Source organism: Lepeophtheirus salmonis, chromosome 1, assembly GCF_016086655.4.
Source record: "Lepeophtheirus salmonis chromosome 1, UVic_Lsal_1.4, whole genome shotgun sequence".
NCBI lineage: Eukaryota > Metazoa > Arthropoda > Copepoda > Siphonostomatoida > Caligidae > Lepeophtheirus > Lepeophtheirus salmonis.
Genome location: NC_052131.2, coordinates 53,649,631 through 53,672,437, shown reverse-complemented (window position 1 = coordinate 53,672,437; position 22,807 = coordinate 53,649,631). Strand labels below are relative to the sequence as shown.

At 33.3% G+C, this 22,807-nt stretch overlaps 1 protein-coding gene across 1 annotated transcript; it reads right to left on the bottom strand.

Annotated features, from left to right (window-relative positions):
• Positions 1-9,573: 9,573 nt before the first annotated feature.
• Positions 9,574-22,318, bottom strand: LOC121119410 (uncharacterized). The gene is made up of 3 exons (XM_071894164.1): positions 22,235-22,318; positions 17,943-18,363; positions 9,574-10,525 (listed from the first exon to the last, which is right to left on the bottom strand). Exon 3 carries the CDS (start codon positions 10,358-10,360, stop codon positions 9,662-9,664), a length of 699 nt encoding a protein of 232 aa, XP_071750265.1. The 5' UTR covers positions 10,361-10,525; positions 17,943-18,363; positions 22,235-22,318; the 3' UTR covers positions 9,574-9,661.
• Positions 22,319-22,807: the final 489 nt, after the last annotated feature.

Below are 22,807 nucleotides of genomic sequence, written 5' to 3'. Positions count from 1 at the left end.
TCTAGAAAGAAAAACTAACGACATCACCTTGAGAGAATACAAAATTGTTCTAGTTTCAAACAACAACAAAACTCGCGCCCTAAAAAATGCTTAGGATTTACAACCAAAATATATGTCCCAAGTCGTTGAATAAAGTCTGAACACTTTGAGTTTGAAACTTCAACAAGATATAATTTATTAATTAACAACATAATTTTAACAATATTAATACTATAAATAGATGTGCGTCTGAGCTCTCTTAATCATTAATGTACCCCCCTTAACGGCAATTATGGCTTCAAGGCGGTAGCAGAAGGTTTGGTAGCGGTTGGGGATGTGGTCTTCTGTCACGGTATCCCAGCGCTGGCTGACAGTGGTTTTGAGGGCCTCGGTGTTTGTATAAATGAAACTACAGGCATTCCACTCGACTACGCCTCTTAGGTAAAAATCGGGCAGTAGGGCTTTAGAAGCGCCAAAAGTTTCAAAAAAGTGTTCAAAAGAACTCAAAAGGCTCATTTAAAGGAGTCTTGCAAGTGGAGGAGATGGGTTTCTTTCATTAATGGTGTCAAAAGTGGCCTCTCCACCCTCACAAGGCTCCTTCCACCTACTTTTTTTGACAGATCTCTGAACAGTCTCTGAGATTTCTTGCATTGGCCCTCATGGACTTGAGTGGATTGGCCTGGGATATTTTCTTTAACTCCTCTGGATCAAGTTTGGCCTTTTTACAGAGTCTTTCTTCCTGTCCAACGTTTCAGAATTGCTGGACGGCGTTGAGGGTGGTTCTGGAGATGCTCAACTGCTTGGAGTGCGCTAATGGAAATTCGTCGATCACGTTCAAATGTCCTCGCCTTTACGTAACCTATAGAGATCAAATTTGTTTTGTTTTGTAATTAATTGTTTATGCTTTAATATATTGGAATATGAATTAATTACAATAACTCAACCTTCATAAATTATTGAATTAGTAAGTGTTTAAATTTCAATTTGATGTATCGTACCGATTGCTGAGCAAGACAGACACATTTTGACAAAATATACAAACAATCATAGTTTTTACGTCACTATTGATAGAATTTTGAAGCTGGCTATGCCATTGTTATTCTCCTTCACGCCACTCACTCAGAGAGCACTAAACCAATATTACTCATATTCTCAAATGTGGGATTCTTTTTGAGAAGCTCCTTCAGCTTGTGGGCAAACTTGGGGATGGTTAGGCTCTCGAAGACCTTCTTAGTGATGGCCATAAGGCAATCTTTTCTAAAGCTGAGTGATTCTCTTCTTTAAAGCTTTATTAAGGCGAGGTATTGGACAAGAGAGGCAAATGGATTGTAATACCCTCTATAGCTTTGATGGAAAGATAGAATTGGATGAACAGTGTTGGGGAACCTAAGAGACAGAGCTCTCTTGTTTTGGAGGAGAAAACTTAGAGATTGTGGTATCAGGACTGTTACTATGGAACGGTTGCACAAATACAAATTTTCTACTTAAAAATGTGAATAAAAGCTAAAAATCCAAATAAATCATCTTTACACAATTTGGACTTTCTTTACGTATTATAGAGTCATAATCAAGGCAGAAATTGGAGATAATTTAAATAGTGCAACAATTGATGTTGCATCTAAATATGTATAACCCTCAATGCTTCAAGCGGAAAAAAAAGTTTTTGCATAGGTAAGTATATTTAAAACAATATTGACCACCTGGTCTTTGTCTCACCAACTGGTTTACTACTTGGGTGGGACTTAATTTCGTTGAATTACATTTTTGTCGTTGACATTAAATCCACACTCAGTAGGGTTTATATTTTCTTCATGTATTTATATCTCTCCACGTAGATTTAAAAAAACTTTTTTTTTTGTTCGTCATTTGAATTCCTAGGAACATGGAAAACATGTTCTTTGCCTAGTTGTTATGTGACTTTTATGTGGGAAAAAGGTGATTATCAAAGAGTCATCACATAGAAAAGATGTTTCATCTCTTTGAATTGTATCCAATATAATATCGTAGTTGTATTTCCACTGGAAAAAAACGCATAGGGTATTTTTTTTTTTTCAAAGTCGGAGACAGATTTTAGTTATAAAATAAAAGTTGTTCAGAATTCAGAGCTACGTGCCTAAGGGTATGTTTCATTCTGATTCTGGGGCATTGGAGGGTACGTTTGTTTTTTCGCTAATAAGTTGATTTTTTTCATAATAAAAGATCGATTACTCGTGTCACAAAGTTTTTTTAACGTTTGGGTTGTCGATTCGAAAATCCATAAAAAAAAAAAAAAAATTAAAAATCCAAAAAAGAATTATTGTACTAACGGAAGAAGGGATAACGTATATTGATTACGAATTAAATAGGGAATTAGGAAGGATATTAGCGAGTTTTTTTTAGTATGTATGTTGTCTATCGCCAAGTTTTACTTAATTCTGGAATTATTTAAAGCCTTAAGAATATAATTCGAAATAAAATACATAATATGTGTACGTCCTAGTTACTATAATAATTAAAAAAATGTCAATTGTATTTTTTAGAGCAAGCAAGAAGATCCGAAATTGATGCAATTCTGTAACCAGGTCTATACACAAGAAGGGGCACTCCAGATTCTAGGAGGCTTGGGTCGTGACTAGAATTTGGGTTTGATTAGCTTGAAATTATATTTAAATATACAGGGTGGGATTTTAAAATCTCGAAAATGTAAGGAATATGTATCAGGGGCATCCGCTGGAGGGCTGGAGCCCTCCCAAAATTAAGGAATTTTTGTGTTTTACTAGATATGTAATATTTTGAATTTTTTTAGAAAATTTAATACAATTTGGAATTTTTTTTTAGAAAATTTCAGATAATTTGGAAATTTTTTTTCCAAAAAATTTAATTTTCCGTAAATAGCTATTGATTTTTGAAATTTTTCTTCCACAAATTTAATTTTTGAAATTTAAACAAACATAATTATTTAAAAAATTTCTAATAAGTTAATTATTAGTGAACACTGAACAGCTGTGAGTTTTTGATTTTATTTGTAAATAGCTTTGGTTTTTTGAATTATTTTTTTCATCAAATTTAATATTTGAAATTAAAAAAAAAATAAAAAAAATATTGGAAATTTTTCCAAAAATATAATTATTAGTGAACAGCTGTTATTTTTTGTTATAAATAAATTATTTTTTGTAAATAGCTGTGATTTTTTGATTTTTTTTACAAAAAGTTTGACGTTTGAAATTTTTTTCCGAAAAATTAAATATTTGAAATTTAATTTATGGAATTTTTTGGGAAAAATATAATTTTAAACACATACCTGTGGTTTTTGGAGAAAAAAATCCAAAAATTTAATATTTGATTTTTTTTTTTGAAAGAACATTTTTCAAATTTGTTTTTTTGATAAAAAAATCCAAAAACCAATCCCATCCCAAAATATAATCCCGCGGACGCCCCTGTGTATATGACAATTTACTTCTCAAAATTCAACAATTCACTAAAATTTTGCTTATTTGCATTGATGTAATGGAAAAAAATTGATGTATATCACTCAATCCAACCACCTCCAACTTCAACAATAGAGCCTTCCACATGCCTTGATGATAAAATCATTGTCCATATTGGCTACTGCCTCAAGACAAACTCCAACAATTTAAAACTCTAGCATTATGTAACAGCGGGTACTAGACCTTCAACCATCCCTTAATGCCTAATTTTATTATATACCTGACCCTAAAATGTATAAAAAATATGTTATTACATCCTTACACAATTTTTTTCCATATTGCAGATAATAATTATCAATTACAAAGTGAAAAAATTAGATATTTATTTATAATTTCCCTGCTTTTTGTGTCTTTAATCGATCCAAAATAAAAGTAGTTATATATAAATCTAGCATTTTTAGTTTATATATTTTCAAATATCACTGTGTATCATTGGCACCAAGTAGAATTAAATACAAATATCAAGTCTTTTTTTATTCATAAAGCCATTTGATGGAATTTAATAAAGATTCATACGAATTTTGTCCATTTTTGTAGTACAACTCTAAGCTCACAAAATGGCGTCATATTGACAGAATTTATAGTCTCAGCAAAAACATTCCTCTACTGAGCTCAATATTTTCAAAAACAGTGCCTGTTAAAGAGCATACTAGATACTTAGAGCCCTTTGACTTCAAAATTAATATTATCTTAGATTTCTTTTATTAAATTAAATTTAAAATAATTTGCACCCTCACAAAAATGCCAAGAAAACATTTTAAAAATTAGAATCCTCTTCGAGGCCGTCTAGCCTCAGTTCTAAAAGTCTTACAATTCTTTACTTTGCACCATTCGAAAGAGCTGAAAAAAACATACAATTTGATGTGTTTTTTTGTTTTGCTATAAAAAATATCCCTGAAACAAGCAAAAAGGAGAAGAATCTTCTCCACGCACAAGTCGAAATGTGGACGCTGTTCTGAGCTGGAGAAATGATAGCTTTTTTGCTTGAATCAAGAGATCAGGTCAAGGAAAACCTTAGAACCAAAAATCCACATTAGGTCCTGGTCCTCGGCGTCGTGGTGTTGGATGACAGCGAAATACCTTCCTACTTCTTCAAGGCAACGAGAAAGTTAACACGAATGTCTACTACAAGGTCCTCGGTACCATGTCTTGCCATAGTTGAAGAGCACGTTCCCCAGGGACAACTATGCACTTACCCAAGACGGGGCCCCGGCGCAAACACAAGAAGGTGCAGCAATTCTCTAGGGAGAACATGGTTGCCCTCTGACCGGTAGACTTCATCCCTACCCGACGTGAACCCCCTGGACTTTGATGTTTGGTGCGTCTTGGAGGGGTAGACGAACAAGACTTTTCACTCGAATATCAATACCCTGTAGGCTGTGATCACAGAGGAGTGGGACAACTTGTCCTCGGACTTCATCAAGGGCAGCTGTGCTTCTATTCATCCCCGTATTGAATCCATCATTCAGAATGGAAGGAGACATATTGAATTAAAAGTGTAGAAAATTGTTGAATAACTAATTTTTTCATCAAATGTTTGCAATAATTTCCACAAAATAAAAATATGGAGAAGTGGAAATGGCTTTTAAAATTTTCTAATTTATGGGGCCTTACCCTGTAGCAAGGAAAGGGCGAGAGTGTCAATCCCTCTATCCTACATGGTGCAGAATCAAATTTGTCCAGTAGATTTGTTCGAATATTGCACGTTAATTTTTTTGATCAGTAGATTTGCTCATGCCAATTCCAGAATCTTAGCTTTCGATTCTTGTAATTGACTTCGTTCTATGTTGAAAAATGAGTGCAAACCAAACAAAAAGAGCAACAAGTTCTTGATGTGCTCAACGTGGATGTCAACTACGAGAAGGTTGCAAATATCTTTGGAGTGAGCTTGCGCACCATCTACCGCGTCCGCCTTGTCAAGAAGATTGGGAAGGGTGTTGAGAGGTGGTGGGCATTGTCATAAACGTAATTTAGCTTTCATTGCATCGGTGAAGACCAAAGTCGACAAAGACTCCACCACGAGTATCTGGAGGTACGTCAAAGAGCTCAAGGTAGACAAAAAGATCATTAGGAATGCTGTTCACAATGACTTTAGTATAAAGTCCTACATCCGCGTCCCCAGCCATCTCCTCACCACAATTCTGGAAGAGAAGAGGCTCATCAGGAGCCAGAATCTCCTCAACTACCTTAAAGTGCTTAACCGTGAAAATCTTCAGTGTTATGAATCTTAATCTTTTCACAATGACCAGGTTCTCAATCATCTCAATATTTGCTGGCTGGAGTTAATTTAGGAGGGTCAGGGCGTATTCAGAACCAAGTATACGACTCATTCATATTCAATTTTTCAAAAAAAACCATTCAAACCAATTTAGTTTTTGGGTATAGAATAAGCCCTTCTCCCTGTTCAAAAGAGACACCCTTGCAAATTTTCATTCCAAACACACACAAATTGTAATTTATATACAGATAACTTATTCAAGGTAAGTGTGAAATTGTATTGATATTTTGGATACTATTATTATTGTCTTGGTAATTTAGGGGGGGGATATAAGGATACAATAAAATAATGAGTAGCATCCCTGCTCAGATCGATCTAGGATTTTCGGATCAAAAACCAACAACAACACTAGTATCTAAATATATTCAGCAATTCTTGACTTTTCCCGCATGTTAAAATAAGAACAAAGGTTCCCCTACTTAATAAACCGGTTACTTATTTATTCATGACGTAAAAAACAAAGTTCTTTATCCAACCAGAGTACATTTAGTTAGAATCAACTCTCCTCATGAAGTAGATATATTGTTGTATCACATATTACAAGATATTGGCTTTAAAGATACTTATCTATGAATTAGACGTACTTATTCAAGATGGAACAAGTCCTTATTTGGTCAAGTCGTCAACAAAGGATATTGAAGATTTGCCCTTTTTTTTAACTGTACTATTGATAATTTGTACTAGGGGAGACCAGTATAGTTTTGTCACTTATTGTTTGTGGTCAATTACTCCGAGTTGGTTTGACTTAAGGGATCCACGCGGCACGTTGTTAATACGATGCTTGTATGTATTTGTCGGCAAGGTTATTATACATTAAAGGGCTGTTAGTTCAGGTTATTGTTTTTTTTAATTGAACCAATCTACAGACACGGTTGGTATTTCTTATTTCAATGTCGAAATTATCTACTACTGTAAGCATTAGGCAGCCCGGGTTTTATGTTGATTTGATAAACAAAGGAAGACATTCAATTGTATATAAGTATACATTTTAAAGTTATTGGCAGTGTGACATGGGTCCTCCGTAACAAGTATCCTCACTCTCCCCTACTATTCGACAAAGTGGTGTGGCAGTCTGTACCAGGGGTACATAATTAAAGAGGAGATTTGATAAAGGAACATCTAATTGAGGATCAACATAGGAGTAAATAGTGCCACCCTTGCTATGTAATGAAGGAGTGGGATTGGTTCCTATTTTCTTCCTCTTGCAACTGCTTGCAGCTGCTCTAATATAAACGTCAGGACAGCTGAGCTGCTCTCATCCCAATTATTCTTCAAAATTCAGGAAGTTCATTTAGGGTTTACTTTATTTTTACATAGCGGCAGGACATATGCTATACATGAAGAAGGGATCTATGTAAAGAAAAATCTAAGTTAGTTATTTACGAATTTATTGCTGTTTACCATAGTACATACATACATTATAAATGTACAGATATGCATATAGTACAAAACTAGACATACATAGGGCAAAGAACACGCCTGCACAAAGGGATATATGTGCTACTACAGCAGACATTGATTGTAATGGGAGCGATGGACAGCTATGAATAAGGTGGTCTTCCAGTTCATGTTTTGGCGGGAAAGTTTGCCACTCTTTTGTTGCGGTTTCGTCAAAATGTGATGTGTATATTTGATTCTCTGATCCTCCCTGTATCTTTTGCACCGAACTTTGTAGAAAAAGTAACCCACCATCTTCTTTATGTAGCTAGTAGGCGCACCAACGCAAACAAACTAAATTAACCGATTAGAAAAGGAAAAACGGTTGATGCGTGTGCTCTTTTTTTCTTTCTTGCTCATTATTTAATAGGTCCTGGGTCTGTTAACATCCCCTTCTAAAAGAAGAATTCCCTCCTATGTTTGGTGTAAATGGATTTAAAAATGCATAGTTAAATAGATTCATATAAATTTGAATAAAATTATAATATTTTCCCACCACTAATGCTATTTAAATCTATGTATTTTAAAGCAATAGTTCATTTTCTCACTCCAAAATTATATAACATGGACAAGAATTATTCAGATACCGATCCCCAATTCTACTCTGAGTCCAATTAGGACTCACAATTATAATTCTGCAAGAAATCCTCAGTCTATTATGAGTGCACACAAATGTTCAATCAGGTCATGAATATAATTAAATCTGTTTAGGAAAGGATGTTCACTACCTAGGAAATTATAATGACAGCTGCTAAGGAAAAGAAAATTCCGTCTTCAAATCAATAATTAAAAAAAACCGGATCAGTTAAAAAATTAATGGGATTCACATCATTGCTCATAAATAACGTAGAATAACACCTACGATTTGTTGGGGAGTTTTCTCTATAATATTAAAGCAAAATTTGTATGTTCGTCGACACCTAATAACTCTGGAAAATGCTGCGTACTATCGTAATTACCGAATAATTATAGAAGAATAAGCAAAGCCAGGTAAATTGCGAGACTATTGTCCCAACTTTTTTATTTGTACTGTGTGTTGCAATATTTCAAAAAAATTGTACAAAAATTAACAAAATTAAGTTTCAAATATTTCATTTTTTGGAAAAAAAGTTACAAAAATCTACAAGTATATACAAAAAATTTCAAAAGTCCACAGTTTTACATTATAAATTAATTTGTTGGAAAAAAGTTTTGAAAAAATTAAATTTCAAATATTTAATTCTCTAGTAAAAAGCAAAAATACCTTAAATTGGGGAGGGCTCCAGTACCTCCCCTACTCGGACGCCCTTGGCTGTGTATATGCAGGTAGGACGTTGTTTTTTTTTGGTTGCTAGTTAGAAGTGTTTGCCATCAGTTACAAAATATTGCAAACATCGGCGAAGTATGTACTCCACAATCGTGAAAAAGGATACGAGTTCTTGTTGTAATCCGGGATGGACGAAACATGTTGAGATTGCAAACTTCTTCCCCTGGAAAGTTACCTTGTCTGAAGAGCCCAGAAGGAACTTGAATAGATGATTATGAATCAACAGCCAAGCGTACTGATCACATGATGAGATCAGACTACCAAAAGTATGCAGATCTCATATTTTTTTTCTCAAATGGCCTCAAGTTCAATGCCAATGAGTACATAAACGCCCTGGAAGATAATGTTCAGGCCTGAATGGTGGAAGTTGCATCTGGGATCCCAAATGTATGGCAACAAGACTCTATTACATGTCACATTACAAAAAAAAGTTGACCTGATTGTCATTTTTTGTTGACTTTGTTAGACCCAGTGTTTGGCCTCCATGCTCACACTACCTCAACCCCATGGACTTCTTTTGTCTAGTGCGTAGTTAAGTGATATACCAACCGATCCTCGTGGAAGACAAACTTGGAGCTGATGTCTAGGATCCGGGAGGAATTATGGAATCAGACAAGGGAGACTGTCATCTAGACCTTCTCCCAAATCCAAGGTCGAGTTTGGACCGTTATTGACGCCAACGACGATTACATTGAAGAATAATGTTTTTTATTTATTCAGTTTTCATTTGGCATTGTTTTTTTATTGATAGCGGATGATTAATTTAGGAAAAAATCCCTTTTAACGATATTGTGTTGGTTGTTAAATAGAGGTCGCACACTGTAGATCACCGACATTAAAAATATTGCCGGAACATGCAGACACTCTAGATATAAGTAGAATTTGAGTAAGGATTGCTTATAAATATGTGATCATTAAATATATATATTTCTACGTGTTGTAGGTGGATTTTTCCCCTATTTTTAGAAGAAATCAAGGTTGAATATTCTATAAAGGTAAAAATATAAAATATTTGAATGGAGGAGTCAAATGCATATACTTACCTATTGCAACATTCTTTGCTCAGTGCGAAAAAAAATTTATTTCTAAATAATTGTCAATTATTGAGTGTCATCTACAAATTTATTTACAATATTTCATCACTTGACATAGTTTTTATATATTTGTAAAAAAGCAAAAAAAAACCAAACACGATTAATCCCCTCTTTCAACATGAAGAACATAATTTGGAAATAATCCACACTCTAAGAGTGTTTGACATGTCCACTGATCAATTCTTTGACGGGGGAAGGACGAAAATAAATGTATTTCCTGATGGGGAATGAACTCACGTATAAGATACTTGAGCCCATCAATCGTATCATCATCTTGAAGCGTGAGGATGGTGCTCTTGGATTCATATTTGATCTTTATGGAGCATGTCTTTGAGGTAGTAGGTTTTTTATGATTATTCTCACCATTACTTTTCGCAAAGGATTTACGCTCCAATTTTGGGGTTTTAGTGCGGGAGTTCTTACGAATTTGTGGAAGTTTTGAGTGATTAATGCTGTTATTAGCGTTGCGCTTTGGAGATTTAAGAGTCCCTAATCTCTTTCCATCTCCACTAAACGGATTATATTGTGAATTCCCTGAGGTCACGTCTTGAATCCCTTCTTCCGTCCGTCTATCATTGACTAATAAGGCTACTCCTTTTGGATACTCTCCTTGAAGTTCGGATGGGAAGAATCCATCGCTTATATCGGATATAAATCGCTTTGAAGAAAGCTCTTTGTAGCAGCGGATACGATTGTTTCCGCCTCTAAGCCGGAAACCATTGGAGTAGAAGTCTATGACAACAGATTCTTTCTTTTTTGAAACTGGCCCCAGTACTTCTCTTACTAATTTCGGAGCCATTTTCTAGAACCAGAGTGTTCAAATCACTTATTTTTGGGATGATTACGTCCAAGTTTGGTATGGGAGAGAGAGTATCTTCAGAAGAAGCAGTGGGGGATGAGATTGGCGGCCACTTTTCCGCGTTACTTTTAAAGGGCTTTTTGCTAACATTCAAGTCCTCATTTTCTGTATAAAAATAAATAAACGTATTAATGTTTAAATCGTATTATTTCAGGGGATTTTCATAAACTGTCAAAACATATCATAATTTCTACTAATGCCCTTTCTACCTAATACTATTACATTTTTGTTCTTTCAAGGATTTTTGTTATTTGTATATGCAAGTATACACTACTTAGAGACACATTAGTTTTTCCTACCGGTTTGTTGCTAGTGGTATTTCTACAGGGTGAATATGGATATGATAAGAGAGAGTCCCTTGACAAAAAGTAAAATACTTCCTTATAAAATAAAATAAAATAATCGATAAAGTAGATACCCTTGAACAACGACCATTAATAAGAAACAAAGCAGGTTTAACCTTAATTCTACTCGCGTCTTCTCTTCTCTTTCCTTTATTTTAGACAAATAGTTTTTCTTCTAAAAAAAAAATTCATGGCTCGCATTTTAATAGATATGAGTCTACTCTGTATATAGTGAGTACTTTTCTCAAATTGATACATGACATATAAAAATAGAATCCATTAGGTAAATAATATTGAGCTTGCGTACATTGTTATTGGTCCAGGTTTCAACCTGCAAAAAAAATCAAATTAGCTTTTTGGTCACAGTGTAACCTGCCTAACAAAAAAATCAAGAGTGCATTTTGTTGTCAGCTGTCAAAGTGTCTTCTTCTTCCCCCCCCCATATTAGTGTTCTGAACGTTAAAATAAGCTCTTGTTAAGGTGTGAATACTTCTCAAATATTACTGAGTAATAATTTCATAAGTCCCAACGTATTTTAAGACTTTTTTTATGTTTCTTTTCTTGTGAAAGGTTGTGTGAGGCAATAAAGGTAATAATGTGTGATAAGGGTTGAACTAGAGATGTATCGTTCCTAACAAATTTGATTTCAGGTCCGGTTCTGGCCTAAATTTTAAGTATGCGTCCGAATCGGACGCAAAAGGGATCCCATGGAAGAATTTTTGCTCAGTGACGTCACATCTACCAGTGATTTCATCATATATCTACTAGTGGCGTCATGATAACATATGACTAATGTTGTGCCAGTCTTTATTTCGTAACGAGGACCGAGGTCCAGTTTAGTCTGGTCCCATCCAGTCCCACTTGTTGTTCCTTAAAGAAAGTAAAATTGATCTCTCTTGGCGTCATTGAGTGTGTTTAACCTTTGTAATGATTATATTGAAATGATAAACTATATTATATACAATTTGTATATACATTTAAAGGGCCCATAATTAACGACCGTCCCAAAGACTGGGGCATACAGAATAAATAAAGTCCTACAAACCACTATCAGTGACTTAGTATATACATTTATATCAACCGCTCCTAGGTAATTTTGCCTGAAACTATTTTTCCTATAGACATTTTGTTTTAAAACTTTTTTCCCTAAGGACATTTTATCTTAAAGTCATTTTGCCTCAAGGACTTAGCTACATAAATAAATGAGATCTACACGATGTTTTTGTTTATTTTGGTTAAAATTTACATTCCTTTGAAATTTGTTTATCACAGCGTGTTTTGCGTATTACTATAAAACGCATTAATTGGCTGTTTTCTGTTCGAAAAATGATATAATCATGCCCCAAAATTTCAATGCAAACACCATCAAAATCTCAGAATGTAATGAATTTGAACCTGAGACTAAATGGGTGTTAAAATTAGTATAATAAGAAAAACAAAGTGAAAAAAAAAAGTCATGTATCGTCACTACAGGCAGGCCTCCAATAAACAAAACCGTGATTATGGGACTGGTAATTAAACCCAATATTTACTTGTCAAAAAATTTGTATCATACCACTACCCAGATTGTTTTTATGTATATTTACAAAGATTATTTTCAAGTGTTGACTGTCTAAAAATGCATACTTCGAAGGGTCATCGATTCTTCTAGTGACTAAATATTAGTATTAACTATTACAAGCAAATTAATTTAAATGCCTCGTAATCATAGTAGTTGGTTTAGTCCGGATTTGTTCAGTCTAGGTTTCGCTATTTTAGGGATTTTTCAATGGAAGGGCCTTTTACAAATTAAATCAACTACTGACATTATTGAGGAACGTAAATAATATGAATACAAATATAATTACAATAATATTAGTATACCACAAATGATGTATATGGTCCTGATGACCCCACAACATTGTTTTCGCAATTTAGTTTCTACAGATGAATCTATAAATTAGTTTAACTTATTTGAATTGTGATTTGATGTTTATTAGTATGAATGCATAATAACGAACAAATAATTTGCAAGCAATGTCGAGTACTCCCGTTCGTCTTTAAAAAATCAAACAAAGATTATTTTTAAAACGAACTGAGATTATGAGTACACACTCTGGAAAAGTCAACGCATTTCTACCTGTGGGAAAACATAATTTCAAAGTATGTCTAGGAAGATTGTACCCACTCGAAAAAGAAGAAGAAAATAATTCCATGTTGGGACGTGTTCCGATTAATAGTATGATTTTTAGCCCCATGAGCCGAGTCTATTTCTTTATTTACTTCATAAAACTTGAATACTACTTATTTACGTGTTTTCCACGTAGCACATCGCTAATCAACTCTTAATCATTGCAATTCGTGGCAAATAATTGAACATTTTATCTTTTAACATTCGAGTAACAAGATTGGTAATTATTATTATATTGTATTATAGCCGTGAATCTTCATCAAATATATATATATATTTTTAGGCAATGCATTCATGCGAGTAAAAAATTATATCTTTTAGCTAACAAGTACTCTTGTTCTGGTATTGTGTCCTGATCCCAATATTTTCGATCCTTCCTACAAAAAGTCCAGTTCTTGGGACCATCTAAGAACTAACACTTTTCTATTTACGATTGAATATGTTTTCATGGATTCTGTATAATTATTTAATTTTTGTTTGTTATATGTATATGATTTATTACTAGCAAAGTTACTTGTCCGACGTCCCGGGGCTATGTACTTCGTCACTCGGGACACAAAACTTATTACTCCCTTCTTATCTTTCTGCAGGCCGTGATAGAAAAACTAAATACCGTATACTAAGATCTCTTATCTGAGAATATTGAAAACTTTTCCCATTTGCTGTTCCTAGAGAAGTGAATGTTCACACTTAGCCAATCGATAGCCATTTATGAGAGATAATTTCCCTACTTGGAAGGTGTTAATACAGTACAGGTTACAAGGTTGCATAACAACTTAAAGCAGTGGTTTGCAACCTGTGAGTCTCGACCCCCAAATGGGATTGCGACACCAATGTATGAGGGCAAAGTTGTGCCCTTATCGGACAAGTGGTTCCCGTGTTTGAACCGCTAGAACCGGAACCGACAAAGTCGAAACAAACCTGCAATATATTGCTTATCCGTCTCGGCTATTGTGCTTCTGTTCCTATATAATTATAGAAAATACAATATATATTATAAAAAATAAATTAGCTTTAATCAATAAGCCCATTTTCTGAGTTTTTTTGTGAAATTGCAGTGATTTTCAATGATTTTTTTTACGCCGCCAGGGTGATACAGTTGTATCTGAGTTCTAAATAGCTAAGGCCCACTTTCTAAGCAACATGTGTACAATGTATACGTAGACTTGAAGCAGTCCTCCATTCTCCATCTTCCTGCCTCCCCCCTAGCATCTTCTTTCGGCCCCCACTTTGAACACCATTGTCTTAAGCAACCTTAGTTTTCGGGGCCCTGCTAGAACTTGGGGCACTACGCACTCTACGTATAAGGTAGCAGCGGCCCTGTTTGTATATTATATTTCATTTCATGTGACGCCCCTTAGTTTAAGTGCCCGTTACAAAACTGAGCCTATATAAAAAAGAACTGAGACGGAAGACGGGAACTGAGACCAAAAAAGCTGAACAAAGACCGAAACCGTTGAAATGAAAGAACTGAGACCGGGAACTATGGAACTGCTGAACCTGAACCGGGCACAACCCTGCCTAAGGGTTTGTAAATTGGTGAAAAACATATTAAGACAGTTTTAAATTCAAACTATGGAACTAAATGTAACAGTTCCCTAAGTCAGTGTTTCCCAAACTTTTTTGAGTTCGATCCATAAAGTATATTGCTAGACAATGTGCGTGCGACCCCTACACCTCTCATTGAGAGATGAATATAAACTTTGGAGAGCATTGTATGCAAATTGATTATAAATCAGCTATATATGTACTACATGGAATCCTTTATATACCATCAATTCTCTTTTTCGTGGCAAATAAAGTCAAAATTGAGACTTACAGAAAATATCATTACAGGATGTGGCTTTGCAAATAGGTTTATGAACGAATCAAGGTCTTAAACGTGACAGATGTACACTATGCATTGAGCAAAGCAGGTCTATTCACAGTTTAATTTTAGACCCAGCAACTCGCAGATCATCTTCAACGTGTAAGTTCAATATGTATTTATTTGCAACATTACTTCATACAGACAACGTCTTCTCACATAAATTAATTGAGCCAGGATGTTGTAAGTAAATCCCAAGCTGTTTTAGCTAGGAGTGGGCACTCATTTCATTTATCAAATGAATCCAGAATTGGTCAAGTCTTTTATAATCAAAATCTGTTTTGATTGTTTGGTAGCATGAAAATTCGATAAGCGCATCTTTCATATCAGCCGTCCGATGATTAGCTGTAGCAGTAAAAGTGTCATATCCGGTTATATTTTTTGTGGAGACTATCTTCTGGGAAATACTTTTTAAAATGATTCAGCAGAGACTTGTAAAATTATGTGCATTTATTATTACTTTACTTTTGATGCACCTCAAACTAATGTCAATTGAAAATATATGTTTATTTTTGGGAAATAATCTCGCAACCCCCAAAGGGTTCCGGACCTCCACTTTGGCAACCAACGCTCTAAATCCCTCAACACAACGTCTTAGCCATTTTTTAATGTTCCTTTAATTGGTTAGATGGAGTTATACTGATTAAGTATTTGTGAACATTATAATATATCATTTACTCCATCTAAACTAGTAATCTTTTGGTGAAATCCATGTACATAAAGTATCCTTCTTTCTCTAGGAATGACCAAGGCACCGACATACGGACATTGAGTTCTAGAGAATAATTTCTTCCAAGCACGTTGTCCATGAGCTACGTCAATTTCACGTCTTTTTTTGTTCAGACATTGCTGTCGGTTAGGCTTTTTGGAAGAAATGTAGAATACTGTGCCAATAAGGATCAAGGCTACAGGTAGGAAGTCTTATGAGCGGTATTCTTGATTAAAAGGCATCAACAACTCCGTATGAAACATTGTAGGAGTATTCTTAGTGAGCTCAAACGTCAGAGCGACAGATGAGATTTTCTACTCCCATGAAGAATTTACGTGAAGAATTGGGGTCGTTTCCTGATTCTAAAATGGGTTGAAAGGTTGGGAACCACAGTTGTAAATCCTCAAAATTATTATTTAAATGTGCACAAAATTAGCATATAATTACATATAAGATATAATTTGCAGTTAATGTAATGGTTAGAAACAAATCATATAGAAAAAACTATGTGGTTCTCTCTCAGGATCTCGGGATTTCTCTGGATAAACCCTACCTTTAATTATTTCACAATATAAATTTTATTTATTCATAAAATAGAATCACCAAAAATTGACATACATTTTTAACTTACTTAAATTTTCTATGTGGGTGGAATCGGGCATGGTACTCACGATTTATCTGGAATCCTATGGATCAGTTAACGGAATTAAAAAAAAAAAAAGACTGGTCGCCCCTACAAAAACAATACGCCAACACATTTTTTTTTATCTCGCAAACTTCAGTTTTGATTCCACTACTAATTAGGATGTCTTTTAGTAGGTATGTTGAGGAACTACCAATACTGATTGAAGGCAAAGTTAAAAAAAGAAAATATTTCTTAAATCTTGATTTGTTGATTTAATATACAGGGAAAAAATTATCAATAAACTTTGATAAAAATAAAAGAACATTAATGGATTTAAAAAGCTCAATTTTTATATTTTGTGTGTTTATTTTGGCAAAAAAAAAATCGGTCAAAAATTCTATGTTTAAGGATAATATTGTATAATAAAATGTAACATACGTGTGTGTCTCACATAGAGAGCACTGTCAAAATTCTTCTGAGCATGGCCCATTTTTTGAGAACAACTGTCGACTGTCACACCACCTTGCAGATAATATATATATATTTTTAGTTTGTTCATGCTTTATTGAGAATACAGCGTGTGCCAGGGAATCGTGTATGAAACTTTGAAAATGTTTCATTTACTTACTAAATCATTTACCGATTTTTCCCCCCATAATATCAACTAGGATAGCAATAAAAACAAACAATGCTTCTAAAACAAATTTCTTAATGAAACAAAAGACAACCGAGATGGAGGGCAAAATAAATCGTATGCCAGTCATTCTTGACGTGGGAATGAGTTATGAGAAGATCTCTTGCATCGTCTCCTGCTGCAAAGGTCTCATATCCAAGATTATAAAAAGCTGTAAGAAGACAAAAAGAGACTTGAGAGGAAGCCTGGATGTGGTCGAACAAACGATAAAGGATAGAAGACTTCTTAAAATATTTGAGTTCCAATTAGCTTCAAAATCCGTAAGGACGTGCTTCTGGAGATTATGGAAGCAGTGGCCTTTCCTTGTTTGAGGGGCAATTATGTTTTCCAGCAAGGCTCCGGGCACAAAGTAAAAAAAATAACAACTAATAAGTGTTGTGAAGACAATTTGGCGAATTAGTAGCCCTGGGGAATATGGTCTCCGTCCTCAACAGACTGCGATCCTCTTTACTATGGGATTTGGGGTGCCATCAAAAGGAAGGCCTGTACCACCTCTCATAGGAATGTGAATGCCCTAAATCAGGGGTTGGGAGTCCATGGCTCGTGAGAAAGATGTGACTCTTTTGATGACTGCATTTGGGTCATAGACAAATCTTTAATAAGTAAAAAAATTATTGGTCAGACATAAAAAATAAATAATGTAAAAATATGAGGGGAAAGTTAAAAAAAAAAGAGTCTGAATGGTTTTACTGCTTGTACTTTTTGTATTTGGATAATCTGGATAAAGTAGATTTTGGAAAAATTGATCACGATTTGAAAAGGCACACTGTACTCTTAATTCTGGTGTCCATAGAATAGATTAAATGTTATTATTTCTTGTTAAAATAACATATAAAAATAAATATTTAAATTATGTACACAGTATATACCAATGGGACCTCCTCATATAAAAATGTTTTTCCGGGATCTCGTTCAACGGCAATATCCCGGAAAATGATAAACCTTTGTAAATATAAATACCTAATTGTATATCCATTCTGTTCTTTAAAAAAGTGCACCTTTTCTTCAGGCAAAATGTAAATACATAAGTATACAAAGAAATAATTATGACCATTACGAAATGTTAAGACAGGGTGTATCCCACAAAATGCAACAATAAAAACAATGTATTACCTATTCTCTGAAGCCTTTGACAAAGCTCCTTAATCATTGACTCATTCTCGGATATTACCCTCTTACTTTCTATACATTTTCTACAGTTTTTCATCGTGGTGAGGGGTGTTTTGCTCCGTGCATCAGGGTTTGAATTGCTATTCGAATTCAAATCAATTCTCTTTCGAAGCATATTGATCTCCATTCTTTGATCCCTTAGCTGTCTTTTCAAACTCAGGATTTCTTTATCCTTGAGTTTTAATTCCTCTTCGAAAATGTGTTTCAAGTCCCATTTTATGCTCTTGTCTTTTTTCATATCAATGAGAGGGATATTTGAATTCGTGTCTGACATTGACATGAAGAGTAGCGAATGAGGTTGTTGAATGAGGGAGGGGGGATAATAAATCTTCGATGGTCGATCGATTTGATAAATAAACCGTTGCTACAATGAAAGAAAATTTAATGTATAATTGCATTGATATAATTATCTATCAAATAATAATGGAAAATAATTTAGAAATAAGTTAAAAGTTTTGTGAAATCTAGGGGAGATCAATTTTTTCTCATAAACGATATCATCAAGACGCAGCATTAATATAAGTTCTTCTGTATCCTTTAATGTTACCTCATGTACAACTGAACCAATAGTACGGGGGATGCATCAGGGGCCATGCCCACCCAAAACCAGTGATGCTAATCGGGAGATTTTGGTCATATTAAACAACAAAGAAAGCAAAAATCAGCATGGTAACCCTAAATATTTGAAGAATGTTTTAGAGGAGAGTGCTTAGCTCACATGTTATTTCATTAGATCATCTACAATCAGCTGTTGGAAGGGAAGAGGGGGAGAAGGAAGAAAAACAAGGACAAAGGGAAAAATTACTCGGATGTCGATACTCAATTCTACTCTGAGTCCAATAAGGACTTACAATTATGAATCCGTAACCAATCCTCACGGTGTTTTGTATATATCAATGATATTATGTATGTAGTCAGAGGCGTCTGCAAGGGATGGGGGAATGGAGAAATATAAAAAAGTCACTTTTTATGGGGAAAAAAACAAAACCCAAAAATCAATTCGAGGATTTGTTTTCTAAAGAAGGTCATGAATAATTTTTTTTTTCGATTTTCCTTTATAAAAAAAAAGTTCATGAAGTAAAACAAAAATTTAAGGACTTTTTTCTCCTAAAAAAAAAGGTAAATTGAAGACATTTTTTTCAGGATTTCCTTTTTAAGTTTACTCTTCAGGGATTAAATATAAATGTTAACATTATAGGAGAATAAATTTCATTCTTCAGTTGGCAACTACAAAAAAAACACGAGTTAAAAAATGCACCAGATTTTCATCACTAACCAAACTATGATTTTGTCCTTTATTCTACTTAAACCGTAAATTTTTTTTTATTTCTTAACAATCTTTAATTTTTAAATGTGTCCTCCAGACATTTAAAAAAGTAATTAATAATTTCAAATTTTAGGTTGTTTTAAGAAGAGGGTCATTAAAAAATTTCAAGATCAAATAAATTATCTGTCACGCTAGTCAACTAGCAATGAAAAATCATAGTCACGGCCTCTGTCCCGTTCTAGAATTTGGAGCCCCCTTCCTTGGATATAAGTTTGGTTACGGGACTAGGAATTACCTTCTATACTGGACTGGAATCAATTCTCTTTGGTAATTTAATTACGATTACAAGATTTATACTAAGCATATCAATTGATGAAAACAGTCCCGTAACCAAACTTATATCCAAGGAGAATGAATTGGAAGGAGGTTGGAGGTAACCAGGAGCATGATTAGGATTATATATTATTTTTTTTGGGTTGGGGGGTGAGGAACTGAGTAGCTTAGAAATTTCAAGTTTTCAAGAAAAATAATGATCTTTTTACAATTTAATGTGAACTAAACCAAATTTTCCTTCAATAATTCATTATCTTTTCGGTAAAATGTTTATCAATACATGTATATATCAATTGGAGACACAGTTCAGTGCCCCCCTTGCCCCTTCAAGGTTCATTTCTACGATATGGTTCAACAATTAATTTACTTTCTAGAAATAGACAAAACCTATCCTGTAAATTGATGTATTTCAATCAATAAAACTACACGATTATATACTTTGTTTATTGATTTATTGCATGAAAAATATATATATTTAAAAAAGTAAAAGAATTATTTAATATGTTTGCTATTGTAAATGTACTCAAAATATGAATCAATTCCGATTCAGGATTATTTGGAGTCGTAAATCGTCTCAGTTATCACATAAACATTCACTCTAAAAATATTTAAAAAGAAAATCCATCAAATTCCATAACATTTATTCAAAAATGATGTTTAAAACACATTCCCCGTACTATTCATAAGCGAAATATTGACTTTTTTCTCCAGTAAGCCTAAGATTTAATTATAAACTAAGTATCTTAGTATACATTATCAATGAGTTCTAAAAATAAAACAGTTCTAACATCAAAACCTCATCGGTGGGATTAATAATATTTTAATAAAAAAATCTTAGTGGCAAATTGTTAGTCTATATTAATAATTTATTTCTACATGATACCATGACGAAAATTGGCAAAAAGTGAGTTTTACAATTAGTTGGTTATTTTATACGATGAATTTAAGGATCAATTTTTAAAAACGGTGAATCAGAGTCATGGGTATCAAAAAAATAAAAATGTTCCGATATGTTAATTATGTATTGCAGTGAATATTCATTGATCAATAAATATTATGGACCTTCAGAGATATTACAATTTTTTTTTTGTCATGGAATTAATAGTTAATCCATCAAATTCGCAAATACAGTCAAATCCGGATATAATAAAAATACATTTAAAGTCAACGTTCTCTAAGATATCAATTATTTACAACATAAAATACTTCACATAAAAGATCCATGAAGTTCTAAATCAACATAATGTCAACCTCTTCTACCTTTCTTTGTTTTCTACTTTAAGGGAATTCTCATGAGGATTTTACCTTTTTAAAGGTACAAATCGTAGGCTTACACCTACATTCTTGTTCTATAAGATTTTTTTTAAATGGATTTCACATTGCTTTCCAATCAATACGGATACATATCGTAAGTTCCTCCCGAAAAAACACTTTTTCTGAAAGATAAACTAAAAATTCTCGATTATCTATCAAAAACAGGATCCCATCAAACACTAGTTGCCTCGAAATAGGGATATATAAAATTATTTATTTACATATATCTAAAAATTGGATTTTTTATATACTTCGGATATGGGGGAAAAAACACGAATAAAGTCAACTTTGAATCTGAAAAACAACAGTTTCCATTATCCGGGTTTGACTGTATGTAAAAAGGATGCTGAAACACTTTTCAGCCTTATATTTATCTCCCCACAGCCAAAAAGAAACATCTTTTGATTAAACATCAACAGTGAGATCCTAAGACTGTTTTTATAAGCCAAATATGTGAAAAAATTAATTATTAACGAAGTAGTTAAATATGTACGAATCCATTTAACACATTTTCTGTTCAAATGAATAGATGTAAATACAATTAAGAATATAGCAACATTTACGTTGAAACTCAAGCGTTGCTCCAACCCAAAGTCGACTGTATTAATATTGGATAATTGAGATTTTTGGAAAAAATGTTAAATGTAACAAGAGCAATATTATGGTTTCGAGTAATCGGCGATTAAAGTTATCAAAATCAATCATTTCAGAACTTTACGTTGTATATATTTTTGTAGTGAAAATTAATCTAAATATATTGAATATTCCCTAACAATATTTGTCAATTACGGATACTTGTAATAATAGATTAAAAATGTGAGATTAAAGGCTTATTTTTAACAAAAACTGACTTCTCTGAGACTAAATTTCAAATTAATATCGGAACATGATATAAAATATTATCAACGCAACCTTTTAAAAAGAATAATTTCATGCTTTGTCATGATTTATGTAACACGTTTAGTGGTTGAATATCTATTCATTTAAATGGTTTAACTGCGGTTGAGATGTATGTAAGAGGGTTTTATAGAAAAAAAAAAAAAAAAAAGCTTTTATTCACAAATTAGTAATTTAATTACCCAAAATATGCATAAGTAAATATTCTTTGACCTTGATAGCGGCAAAAGTACTATAATAATTAAGTTTTATTAGTGTTATGTAATTTATGATAAGTCCATATTATTTAAAAAACAAAACAAAGATGAAGTCTCTTAAATCATCAAAACTGCATGGAACCCATCCCATAAATCAAATAAATAGATATTTAGTTAAGTAATTTGAAGTAGTAAATTTTTAATTCTATTTTTTTTCTTAAACTTACCCACAAAATGAAATTATAGAGATGTTTATTTTGAAAACACATATGTTGGAGTATCGAAAACACTAAGAAGGGTTTTCATATTATGATTAAGCCTACAATAAAAGAGATTATTTAATCGATGAATGTATGTTTTTATCGAAAAAATATATTTTTTCTGCATTGTAACATGAACGTCACTCCAAGTGATATTAGTTATTACATTCCTACGTTGCTCTATTTTGCCTTTTAATTACATATTATGAGAGTGTAAGATTGAAAGCAGTTTGTATAATATATATATATATAGAACAATTGAAGGATGGTCATAGGGGATCAATATAAAAACAAGATAAAAATGATTTATTTATTTTCAAAAATTGAGTGTAGATTAGAGGTGGATCAGATTAGAAAATATCAGGCTAAGTCGGGCTACGAAGTGTGTGATCAGCTTGAGCTATGGGAATTTATGCAATAAATGTATTTCAATATAAATATTATTTTGTGAAGCATCTGTTGTACCTCTCAATTATAGAGAAAGACATATATAGAAGCGACAATGGACTCTTATTTGGCAGTTTGGGAGTCCTTGGTAAA